Source organism: Anomaloglossus baeobatrachus, chromosome 7 (assembly GCF_048569485.1).
Source record: "Anomaloglossus baeobatrachus isolate aAnoBae1 chromosome 7, aAnoBae1.hap1, whole genome shotgun sequence".
In the NCBI taxonomy this organism is placed as follows: domain Eukaryota; kingdom Metazoa; phylum Chordata; class Amphibia; order Anura; family Aromobatidae; genus Anomaloglossus; species Anomaloglossus baeobatrachus.
The window spans coordinates 110,287,168-110,300,668 of NC_134359.1; the positions used below are offsets into that span (position 1 = coordinate 110,287,168).

Consider the following 13,501-nt stretch of genomic DNA (forward strand, 5'->3'; position numbering starts at 1 on the left):
AGGTTTTATATCAGAATTATATGCAAGTAAAGATCCAGCAATGCACTGCTATTTGATTGACAGGTGAAACAGGAAGGGAATATGTGAGTCGGTTCTTGCTAGCTATTCCCGCTCCTGTCTGCTACCTGGTTTTCCTCCCCCCCTGTCTCCATCATTGACATTAATTTCAGTGCAAGGAGATAGACAAGGCCGGGAATAGATGGCAAGACCCAACCCACATATTCCCTTGCTGTTGCACCTGTCAAACAAATAGCAGTGAATTGCTGGTACTTTACTTGCACATATTTCTGAAATAAAACATCCAATCTCTGAACAAAAGTTATTTTTACATTCAGGATCCTAGCCCCAGTATAGGACTGCCTTTACTTTATATATGAAAATCCTGGTGGTTGGTTCCCTTTAAGGTTAACAGCACACAAAAGAGTTTTACAATTTGTGTATGGGCTGGGATTTTTAAACCAAAAGTGATAGTCTCATCTATTTTGTCACAGGAGGACGGCCCTACAGTCACATCTCTACAGCTTCAATCACCCCCTCTCGAAACAGGGCATTATCAGGGGGTGGCAATGCAGTCACTTACTTTTTTCAACACCCTTCCTTTGATGATGTCTCAAGTCAATTGTGATGACGTTGATGGAGGCAGGGAAAATTGATTACAGCTTCTTTCACTGCCGCTATACGTCTGCTGTCCATGCCGCCTTGCATCTTCAGTCCCCACTTCCACATAGCTTCTTGTACTGCTGCCGCACATCTTTTGTCACCACTGCCCCATTTACTGAAATGAACCACCATCATCAGAGAGTGGTGCTGCTGTCACTCACCCTGCTGCCATCACCACCCCCTAAGGACAATTAGCTTCAGGGTGGTGATAGAAGCTGTGGGAAAGGGATTGCTGAGCCATCCTCCTGTGACTTCTTGATTCAGTCTCCCCTCCAATGAAAAGTCACAGGAAGTAAAAAGAAGAAATCTGTGCGTGTGTGTGTGTGTGTGTGTGTGTGTACCTGTTCTAAAGTTAGCCATACATTAGAGATTTTGATCCACACAAATCAGCTGAAGGCATATAAGTGTTGAAAAGGTTTGGGGCTAATATCAGGTACTATGATTGCACTGTGGTTTATACCAGATGACAGATTTCCATCATATTAATGGAAGCCTACACCAGTCCATAGATTCTGACAGGGATTCATTGGTTATACATTATCTTCGAAACACAGCAACGTTTACAGACCAGCCATAAACAACTTTAAGCACTTTATTTAAAATCTGAAATCACTGAAGGTGAACTAATTCATCTTCTCAACAATTGCCAACTTTATCAAAATAAGAGTGAGGTAAGAAGAGAACCCACTGTGACTCTGTCACCATGGGTCACATATGCACATGGAGCCAACCTGTCTTTTTTTGCACTAAATACCCCCATAAATGTTAGAAAGCTGTCGTCAAAACAATGTCTTGGATGATGGTTCAGCTGGCAGCTGTCTGTGTACGTGTGGGGATATTAAACAGAGGAGCAGTGTGTGAGGGGGGATATTATACAGAGCAGCAGTGTGTGTGTGGGATATTATATGGAGGACAAGTGTGTGTGTGGGGATATTATACACAGGGGCATTGTGTGGAGGTAAATTATACAAAGAGGCAGTGAGTGTGTTTGGGGGACATTATACATGGGGCAGTGTGTGAGGCATATTATACAGAGGAGCAGTGTGTGTGGGAGGATATTATACAGAGGAAAAGTGTGTGTGGGAGAGATATTATACAGAGGGGCAGTGTGTGGGGATATTATACACAGGGCCATTGTGTGGAGGTATATTATACTGAGGGGCAGTGTGTGTGGGGATATTATACATAGGGTAGTGTGTGTAAGGGATATTATACAGAGAAGCAGTGTGTGTGGGAGGATATACGGAGGGGCAGTTTGTGCGGGGATATTATACACAGGGGTAGTGTGTGGGGGACATTATACATGGGGCAGTGTGTTTGAGGGATATTATACAGAGGAGCAGTGTGTGTGGGAGGATATTATACAAAGGAGCAGTGTGTGGAAGAGATATTATACAGAGGGGCAGTGTGTGAGGGATATTATACAGAGGAGCAGTGTGTGTGGGATAGATATTATACAGAGAGGTAGTGTGTGGGGATATTATACGCATAAGCAGTGTATGTGAGGGGACATTTTACATAGGGCAGTGTGTGCATGAGGGATATTATACATAGCAGTGTGTTTGGAAGAATAGTATACAAAGGAGCAGTGTGTAGGAGAGATATACAGAGGGGCAGTGTGTGGGGGATATTATACATGGGGCAGTGTGTGGGGGATATTATACATGGGGCAGTGTGTGAGGGATATTATACAGAGGAGCAGTGTGTGGGAGAGATATACAGAGGGGTAGTGTGTGTAAGGATTTACACAGGGTCATTGTGTAGGGGTATATTATACTGAGGGGCAGTGTGTGTGGCAGTGTGTAAGAGGATATTATGCAAAGGAGCAGTGTGTGTGGGAGAGATATTATACAGAGGGGCAGTGTGTGCGAGGATAATATACAGAGGGGCATTGTGTGGGTGGGTATATTATACTGAGGGGCAGTGTGTGTGGGGGGATATTATACATAGGGGCAGTGTGGGAGAGGGACGGTGTAGAGGGTGTATTATGGAGAGGGGCGGTGTATTATTAATTTTCTGAGTTCTGAGGGAATACTTCATATTCTGGAACAATGTCAAGGGTGCTAACATTTGTGGTCATGACTGTGTGTGTGTATATATATGTGTGTGTATATATATATATATATATATATATATATATATATATATATATATATATATATATACATAATATGCACACACATTTTTCCAAGAATGGCGGTGAGAGTGTGGAAGGTTTGAGGGGTGGAGGCGGAGTTGAGGTGGAGCCTGGGCAGAGTCTCATGGGAGCCCAAAAATGTTGCCAGTATGGGGCCCTGAAATTCCTAGTGGCGACCCTGGCTGTCTCACCCAACTCCTGTTTTCTCTATGAGAGAGCCTCTGCCAGATATCTCTAGGGAACATTGGGGTTGGTTGTCTATTTCTGCATGCAGCTTTTCTCTGTCATATCAATAGTGGTTGGAATGAGAATTTTCTGGGCCCGTTGGTCTTACAAGGAAAGGATGTTTAAAAAGGTAAAGCTCTCGCCACTAAAAGGTGTGAACAAATCCTAAGATTCCAGAAACAATTTTCCAGGACCTTCTATCCAGAATTAAATCTGCACATTATTATTACCCTACCTGTAATATTCGCATACAAAAAACAACTGATCAAAGAGTAGGAACATGTGGTTAGACTACCTTGAAGAATCCTAAGATCTATGATTGCTGGGGGCATGTCATTGATATGACAAAATCACAGAGTTACAGTATTAAAATTGGACAAGGTACACAGAGGTTTTCATTATGGTCACCTTGTGGATTTGGTTACATACTCACGTAGACTACATTAGTAGGTATAAAAATGTTATGGAAGGAATAATAGCTCAGGACAACTTTTTCACTGAGTCTGTTTGGCAGCAGAAAACATCTTGGGTATTCGACAATGCGCCATATTATTCATTACACTTTGTAGTTTACTTAACACAACTTCACTGCCTGGCAAAAGCAGTGGAGGCCAATCTTTTATTTCCTTGGCTCCTTAGTGGTTTTATGGGATTAGGTTATCAGCCTAGTGATTAAGCGATTGCACCCAGCATTCTGCCAGCCGTGTGCTGGTGGGATACCCTGGGCCTTAGATAAACGTTTTGCTGTCTTATTAGTGGCTTTGGTTCAAGTGAAATTACAGCTATTATACTCCATTACGCAGACAAAACAATTTACTTCTGCAGAGGATCACGCTGACAGCATATTCCGCCTGCAGTTATTCTATTCATTCTTGTTCTTTTTCCTGGATGGAACCTGAAGAAATTGTCAGAAAATGTGTTTTCTTTTCTCAGAATTACTCTGAGCACATCATAAGCTGAAGTCATGTGGTTCTATGTTGGTCTTTAGTGTTGTTGGTGGTCAGTAAAGATACCTTCTTCACGGTTTCTATAAAAACTCGTATATCCAATACAGGTAGTGGGGTAGTGCATACAGCGATCACCAGTATGGATTCTCGCGCTGACACCACGTACTCAATTCTTGCTCACATTTTTTTGCTTTGTGTGAAGCAAGAATATCCATTTACATAGAATAGTAGTTGATGGTTTTCTTTTCTCCAGTGCTGCTATTTAATAATTGCATACTGTATGTTACCGCAGTTCGCACCTGTTTTCTACTAGGCCTAAAAATAAGCAACTTTGTAATATATCTCCTCCTGTGATCTTTTACTCTTAAGTTCATGTGTAAACTCTGTAAAATTTTGATTCATGAACAGATTTTTCCATTTCTGAGATCACTTTATTCAGCATTAAATTGCATTTATCTATCTAGTACTCACCACTGTTTGTATCCAGCAGGGCTATGTGAGTGAGCATTGGCCCCTAAAATAGTGGGGAAAACTGAATCCCAATACACATTATATTCATAACCTTTTAGCATCTCACTTTATACAAAACATGATCTGTTATTTTATTCCAAGGTATAGCCAATACCTATCTTACCTATTTGTTATCCTATCTGTAACGCTCACTGATGATGAATCGGCAAGCAGGAGTGGACCTACTGAACCACAGGGTGACCCGGGCTTACCGTGATGTGAGAAGGCCTTGACTAAGCGCCTACTGAGTCGATGGCAAGTGCAACTCCTATTGTGGTGCCCGGGACTGTGGCAGCTGAGCGAGCTGTGTAACAGCAGGAAGGAGGTATAGTCAAACAGGTCAGGCAGGAGAGGCACTGGCAGGACAAACATTAAACATTGACGGCAATGCAAGTGAGGAAAGGTCAAAGACCACCCTCACATGCGCACTACAGTACTTTGCTCTGATCTCGGCTGGGCAGATCAAACTGCGCATTAGCAGGACCGCAAATGTTGACCTTTGTGTGAATGACACGTCATGCACACAGGGCTGGTCAGGAGGGCAGTGATCACACAAGATGGAGGAAGCGTTGGATTGAGAGCAGCAACACCCATCGGACTGGACCATAGGTGAGCATTATAAAGGTGTTTTTTTACATTCTATAGAGCAGACTGAGCTCTTATATACAACTAGAAGGTGGCCCAGTTCTACGCATCGGGTATTCTAGAATTTACGTATTGTGTAGTTCATGTATGATTTTTGTTATAGATATAGATATATATATATATATATATATATATATATATATATATAGATATATAGATGTTGTTGTGTGTAGTTACCAAGTGTTTGTGTAGGGCGCTGTACATGTTCTGGGTGTTGTCTGGGTGTGGCGGGGGGTGAGAGCGGTGTTGTATGTGTGTTGCGTTGTTTGTGGAGCGCTGTGTGTCTGTCGCGTAGTGTGTGTGTGTGTTGCGCGGTTTGTGTGGGTGTGGTGTGTTTTGGGGGAGGTATGTTTTGTGCAATGTTTGTGTTGTGCGGTATGTGCGTATATTTATGTATGCCGCGGTGTTTGTGTGTTGGGTGTTGTGTGTGTGCAGCGTTGTCTGTGTGTGTGGGTGTCTGTGTATGGCAGTGTTTGTGGTTCCCTGTGTGTGTGTGTGTGTGTGTGGGGGGAGGTGTGCACCTCCCATCGTGCTCCATCCCCCATGCTGCGCACCCCCCATCATGCCCCATCCCCTATGCTGCGCATTCCCCATCGTGCTCCATCCCCATGCTGCCCACCCCCCATCGTGCTCCATCCCCCATGCTGCGCACTCCCCATCGTGCTCCATCCTCCATGCTGCGCACTCCCCATCGTGCTCCATCCTCCATGCTGCGCACTCCCCATCATGCTCCATCCCCCATGCTGCGCACCCCCCATCGTGCTCCATCCGCCATGCTGCACACTCCCCATCGTGCTACATCCCCCATGCTGCGCACTCCCCATCGTGCTACATCCCCCATGCTGCGCACTCCCCATCGTGCTACATCCCCCATGCTGCGCACTGCCCATCGTGCTACATCCCCCATGCTGCGCCCTCCCCATCGTACTACATCCCCCATGCTGCACACTCCCCATCGTGCTACATCCCCCATGCTGCGCCCTCCCCATCGTACTACATCCCCCATGCTGCACACTCCCCATCGTGCTACATCCCCCATGCTGCGCACTCCCCATTGTGGAGGGGAAGGATCCAGCACAAATTCCTTATTGATAAAAAGTTTTTCTTATTCTTTATTAAAGTATTAAAAGCAAAAACAAAAGGAGACCGAAGATGGGAAACATACATTAAAGCATGGGTGCCTTAACGCGTTTCGGACTTTAAATAAAAACAAACTAAGTCCTTAGTCATACTTATGACTAAGGACTTAGTTTGTTTTTATTTAAAGTCCGAAACGCGTTAAGAGCACCCATGCTTTAATGTATGTTTCCCATCTTCGGTCTCCTTTTGTTTTTGCTTTTAATACTTTAATAAAGAATAAGAAAAACATTTTATCAATAAGGAATTTGTGCTGGATCCTTCCCCTCCACTTTGCTGTTGCTTATCCCATGCTGGCGTGGACCTACCAGCGGACCCTTGCACCCTAAGGATTTGAGCAGTTTGGCTAGCAGGTGAGCTGAATCTTTTTCTCCCTTCCATGCACTCCCCATTGTGCTACATCCCCCATGCTGCGCACTCCCCATCGTGCTACATCCCCCATGCTGCGCACTCCCCATCGTGCTACATCCCCCATGCTGCGCACCCCATCGTGCTACATCCCCCATGCTGCGCACCCCCCATCGTGCTACATCCCCCATGCTATAATAGTTCTCCTATTATACTCAGAGAGGAGTATAATAGGAGGACTGTAATAGGAGGAGTAGTCCTGGGGGGAGAGGAGTATAATGCCGGCTCCCTGCACATGTGTACCGGGAGCCGGTGTACGCTGGTAACTATGATACACATCGGGTAACTAAGGGACCTTAGTTACCCGATGTGTATAATGGTTACCAGCGTTCACGGGCTCCGTCAAGATCCCAGCATCGCAAGGTTATGTCTGGCGCTGCTGGGATCGTGACGGAGCCGGTGTACACTGGTAACTATGATACACATCGGGTAACCAAGGGACCTTAGTTACCCGATGTGTATAATGGTTACCAGCGTTCACGGGCTCCGTCAAGATCCCAGCATCGCAAGGTTATGTCTGGCACTGCTGGGATCGTGACGGAGCCGGTGTACACTGGTAACTATGATACACATCGGGTAACCAAGGGACCTTAGTTACCCGATGTGTATAATGGTTACCAGCGTTCACGGGCTCCGTCAAGATCCCAGCATCGCAAGGTTATGTCTGGCGCTGCTGGGATCGTGACGGAGCCGGTGTACACTGGTAACTATGATACACATCGGGTAACCAAGGGACCTTAGTTACCCGATGTGTATAATGGTTACCAGCGTTCACGGGCTCCGTCAAGATCCCAGCATCGCAAGGTTATGTCTGGTGCTGCTGGGATCGTGACGGAGCCGGTGTAGAAGCAAGCGATATCCCAGGATGTTGTGAGTGTGTGGATGTGATGTGTGAGGTGTGTGTGAGAGTGAGTGTGATCTGATGTGTGTGTGTGTACTCACCTGGGAGTCTGAGCTCCGTGTCAGTTGGGCCAGAGCGAGCGTGCATTGCGTGAGGGGGGCGGGGCCTGCAGAGAGCCGGGGCGAGAGGCCAATCCGTGGGGGGGCGGGGCCATGGTGAGCCCAGCGGCCAATCAGCTTTGTGTCACCGTAAGGACACAATTTTGGAGCATGACAGACAGACAGACAGAATAAGGCAATTATATATATAGATATTCTGGAATTCTGTATATAAGGGCTCACTGGTGGTGGCCACAGCTTATAAGAGACAAATCTGGTGACAGGTTCCCTTTAAGGCTAGAGAACAACCTCTTTACAGTTACTTGGGTTGATGGCAAAGTAGTAAGCACATGGGCAACATCTCTGCCAATCTCAGGGTGTCAAGGAATTGCCTCATGCACAGTCAGTTTTGATGAACGGTTGAACTCTTCTACTTCTTTGAGAGCAAGTGAAACATTTTGCTGAAATCTGTATTTTTGCTATGGGAGTGTAATCTCTTTCCCTGTGGCAACGCTTTGCTGCTCCATGTCGCCCAAATACTTTAAAAAATTAAACTCCTCATCTGATGAGGCTGAAGATACAGCAGCAGTAGCACTGGATGATTCAACTCCTCTTGCTTTTGGCCGTCCTGTAGCCAATCATCCTAACTACTACCTCTGTAAGAGCTTCTTTTCCTTTAGTAAGTTGTTGATCATCCAGCAATATACTATGATGTGGGTCCACATAAACAGCTGCCAGAAGAATTGTATATTCTAATAGCAGTGTCTCTCTCTGTTTCATTGAAGCAGCAATGCCATCTGCGATTAAACCTCCTCTTTGAGACAAACTGCAAGTTCTTCCACTCCTTTATGAAAATGCCAAGAGTTAAATCCTTAGCTTGTCATTTTCTAATCACTGTAAATGGGTGATGAAGCAATTCCTTCAATTCAGTCACCTGTGCCCATTGACCTTCATTTAGTGTTACCTGAGGATTGGCCATGTCTATAAGAAGCGGTTTCAGCTCAAGCAATCGCTGAATCATTAAATAAATGCTGCCCCACCGAGTGGCTTGATCGACAATTGCCCCCTTTCCAGCACGTCTCTTCAAGATACAATCAATTTTAGGGGTTCTGGCAGCAATAACCGATTTCCACACTTTGCCACTTCGAGTTATAGTATGTCCCTCTTGCAGACTACCTTGTTGTCGCAGCAGCATGTGCACAGCGCATGTGATGAAGCAGTTTCAACAACATCATCTAATTCTAAAGTATCAAAAGTTCAGATAGGAAAAACTGGGCACTATTCACAGTATTTGGGGCTTCTTATTAATACATGCTTTTGCTTGAAGACAATATTTAATCATCTCTGTTATTTGATGCACAAACGTATTCTAGCAGCAATCGTATAGCATTCTGTGGTGCTCTTTTCAAAGAGTAGATACATTACATAAAAAAAAATTTTTTGCAGAACGAAAGGCACTCACCGGAGTTGCTGTGTCGTGTCAAGGAGACTTTATTCCCACATCAGGTTATGTTATGAACTGGTAATCGTGAACGATCACAAAAAATCCCATTAATCGGGAAAAACAAAAACCACAAGAGTAGTTGGAAACTAAGCTGACCGCAATCCCCTATTTATCGGACAACACTAGAAGTAGCAGTGGGATGTACCAAACACACCTAGACACCTCGTCACTGCCGGAGAAACTTGTTACACCTCAAAGATAGAAATGAGGAATCCGAACTTGCCTCGGAGCAGTCCCCAAAGAAATAGCAAGCCCCAACATGTAACGACGGTGATGTAAGAAAACACAATACACAGATAGAAAATATAGATTAGCAAAGGTCCGACTTACTAGATACAACAGCACAGAACAGATAACTGATTGCGGCCAGCAAAAAACCCTGCAAGAAATACCAAACTCCTGATAGAAAAAAAGTCCTAAGACCACACGGTCTTCCCCCACTAGATCAGGTACTCTTGTGCCAGACACTTTTAACAGAACTGCAGATATAATGGGAAGAAACAAAATCACAAAACAAATAATATTATAAAGTGCAAATAATCCAAACATGAACAGGGAGCAAACTCCCTTTCTTGCTGGAGGAACTGCCCTGCTCACAAAAGCAGAGAGACAGATCTTCACATGCAAGAAACCAAACACAGAACAAAATGGAATAAGCAGAAACACCCTTAAGTACAATTCCAGCAATTAAGCACAGAAACTAGTAAACTTATCTGGAGTAGATTCAGGCACAGAATAAATGGGATAAACTGAAGGGAAAACTCCCAGCCATCTTCAGAAGCCGCAGGAAACACTTATCACCGGCGGCCGCCATGCAGAAACTGCTCTTGTAAATACACTAAGCTGAACTGCAATAGGACTTCCTAGATTCCTAATTAATTCCAACACCTGTTTGAGTCACAGATTCAGACTCAGCTTCATTACCATTCTTGGCAACCGGAGGGAGCTCCACAGCAGCACCCACTTGGATGACATTCACAACAGGGTTACTTGTGAAGGCAATAGCGGAGGGGGGAAAATATAGAATGTTGGACAACGGCTGTTTCGCATCTGTACACGACGCTTCCATGGGTCCACCCGACGTGGGAATAAAGTCTCCTTGTCACAGCAACTCCGGTGAGTGCCTTTCGTTATTTAATTCTAAAGTATCATTTTGCTGTTCTTCTGTAGTAATATTTGTTTGTTGCTCCATTACAGGAACAGGACTGTGGCTCCATCTCACACATACTAAATCTGAAGTTTTCTTCTAGCTGCTGTTCACCTTCATTATTCTCATTCATAAGTTTAATTGTACTTATCATGTCAGTTACAAGAGCCAGAACCTGTATACTGTATTGAACTACTGTACACAATTTATTATATATTTTCGGAATTGGTTTATTTTACACCGACTCCAACTGCACCAAAATGGACACCGACTCTGATTCCACAGCCCTGGCTACTATATTTTAACTTTAGGAATTCTATGTATCGTTATCCCCAGTGCCGGTCACCGACAGAAGAGGGCCCCTGTGCAAGAACAATATATGGGCCCTTTGCAGTGCAATAACTCATTATAATGCACAATTTTACCTATTTTGGAGGTAGAAATGGGCCCCCTTACCTCTTGGGTCTCGGGGCAGCTGCACAGGTTACACCAATGATATATTTGCCCCTGTATATCTCATAAGGTTGATATCCTTTGGCTATATAGAAGAAGACAAGGTGGGAAAAGTAAAGGGGGCTTTACACAGTAGCGATATCGCTAGCAATTTCTACCGATAGCGAGCGTGTAAGTACCCGCCCTCGTCGCGCATGCGATTGTTTGTGATTGCTGCCGTAGCGAACATTATGGCTACGCAGCGTCACACATACTTACCTGGTCGGCGGCGGCGCTGTGACTGCCGAACAATCCCTCCTTCAAGGGGGAGGGACGTTCGGCATCACAGCGACGTCACCGCAACGTCACTAAGCGGCCGGCCAATGAAAGCGGAGGGGCGGAGCTGAGCGTGATGTAAACATCCTGCCCACCTCTTCCTTCTGCATTGTGGCCGGCGGCAGGTAAGGAGACGCTCCTCGCTCATGCGGTGTCACACACAGCGATGTGTGCTGCCGCATGAGCGATGAACCACAACGCTAAAGAACCATTACCGATTTTTGAGTTTGGGACGACCTCTCCATGGTGAACGATTTTCACCATTTTTGAGGTCGCCTAAGGTCGCTGGTAAGTATCACACACTGCGATATTGTTAATGACGCCGGATGTGCGTCACTAACAATGTGACCCCGACGATAAAACATTAACGATATCGTAGCGTGTAAAGCCCCCTTAAGTCACAATGTTAATGTACAAGTTCCCTTGTCGTATTGGGCTCTATGAAATGCCTTTGTCTATGAATGGATTAAATAACATTTCTGCAACTCGTTTCTGCTCCATGTCTCCAGTGTCTGTTCTTTGCAGTTCTGAAAAATGTACTCTAATTTACCAGCTAATGATTGCATACATGACTTACATGATTAAGTATCATTATTGGAAATTTTTAGCAGAAGAAAAGTAATTTATTTTCCTATGACAGGTCAGGAACATCCAGATACATCTGTGTTGAATGTGTTTTCCAACTATGACTACAACAGGTCGGTTCTTACCATCGTTTCTACAACTGAACAGATTGGTAAGTGAAATGCTCCTAAAGTTGTAACTTGAAGTACAAAATTAATAAAAACCTGGTGATTCCCTAATATGGCTGCACTCTGATTGCAGAAATATGGCTACACCCTGATTGCAGAAATATGGCTGCACCTAAAGGGTTTGTCCCATAAGAAACATTTATCAGCTATCCCTGGGATAGATAGTAAATATCTGCTCCATCTTCAGAGACCCCTATCAATCTCCAGAACAAAGATCTCAAAATTCCCTGTTTGAATGGAGCAGTAGTGAGAAAACCACTCCTACAGACAATGAATGGAACAAGAGTCATAAGTTATTTAGCTATGGAATAGCTATTTTCATGAGCAATGTAGCCACAGTGGTCGTATATTAATCAGCTGTCCTGTACATATGTTGTTTATATGATCACCGCGACACATATCACTGGCGCTGTATTTGGTAAGTTTGTGAATATCACTGTATATTGGGATTGGTAGACTATTTTGTGTTGGTGGGGAACAAGAACGTTTAGCTATATGTGCAGACACATCCAAGGCCCCCCATGATGTAGTAGGTAGACTGCATTATCTTTTGAGGCAATGCATGCTTCCGATGAGCCTCTTATGGCCGCTTTACATGCAGCGACATCGCTAAAGCATTGTCATTGGGGTCACGGAATTCGTGACGCACATCCGGCCTTGTTAGCGATGTCGTTGCGTGTGACACCTACGTGCGATCGAAAAAGGTTGCAAAATTGTGCAAAATAGTTAATCATTTACATGCTCCCCTATTCCCAAATATTGTTGCTGCTGCAGGTACGATGTTGTTCGTCGTTCCTGCGGCAGCACACTTCGCTATGTGTGACACCGTAGGAACGAGGAACCTCACCCTACCTGCGGCCGCCGGCAATGAGCAAGGAAGGAGGTGGGCGGGATGTTCGTTCCGCTCATCTCTGCCCCTCCGCTTCTATTGGCCGGCTGCTTAGTGATGTCGCTGTGATGCCTCACGAACCGCATGAACCTTAAAAAGGAGGCGGTTCACCGGTCACAGCGATGTCGCTAGACAGGTAAGTAGTGTGACGGGTCCGAGCGATGTTGTGCGCCACGGGCAGCAATTTGCCCGTGACTCACAACCGATAGGGGCGGGTACGCACGCTAGCGATCTCGCTAGCGAGATCGCAGCGTGTAAAGCGGCCTTAAAGGGTACTTTACACGCTGCGATAACGGTACCGATATCGCTAGCGAGCGTACCCGCCCCCATCGGTTGTGCGTCACGGGCAAATCGCTGCCGTGGAGCACAACATTGCTAACACCCGTCACACGGACTTACCTTCCCTGCGACGTCACACGGCAGCCGTCCAATATCAGAGGAGGGGCAGAGATGAGCGGCCGGAACATGCTGCCCACCTCCTTCCTTCCTCATTGCCGGAGGACGCAGGTAAGGAGATGTTCGTCGTTCCTGCGGTGTCACACATAGCGATGTGTGCTGCCACAGGAACGTCGAACAACATCGTACCTGCAGCAGCAACGATATTTTGAAAAGGAGCGACGTGTCAACGAGCAACGATTTTTCACGTTTTTGCGCTTGTTGATCGTCGCTCCTTGGTGTCACACCCTGCGATGTCGCTAACAGCGCCGGATGTGCGTCACGAGCCTTTTGGAAGTTTCACCGTATTGCATGTGTAGGAATTCATGATATGTTTTTGATTGGGATAGGTGACTCAATGGGCGTTGTTTGCCCAGAGTGGTCCCACTCCTTTTAGC

At 45.4% G+C, this 13,501-nt stretch overlaps 1 protein-coding gene across 7 annotated transcripts in view; it reads left to right on the forward strand.

The window, feature by feature from the left end:
- The window catches only part of FTCDNL1 (formiminotransferase cyclodeaminase N-terminal like), a 116,041-nt gene that overhangs the window by 36,065 nt on the left and 66,475 nt on the right, over nucleotides 1–13,501 (forward strand). For all 7 annotated transcript variants that reach the window (XR_012724736.1, XM_075317586.1, XM_075317589.1 and 4 more), the window contains one exon: nucleotides 11,668–11,763. Coding sequence is in view for 6 of the 7 variants with exons in the window: in XM_075317586.1 (XP_075173701.1) it covers nucleotides 11,668–11,763 (96 nt within the window). In the remaining variant the exon portion in view is untranslated. The remainder of the gene's footprint in view (nucleotides 1–11,667; nucleotides 11,764–13,501) is intronic.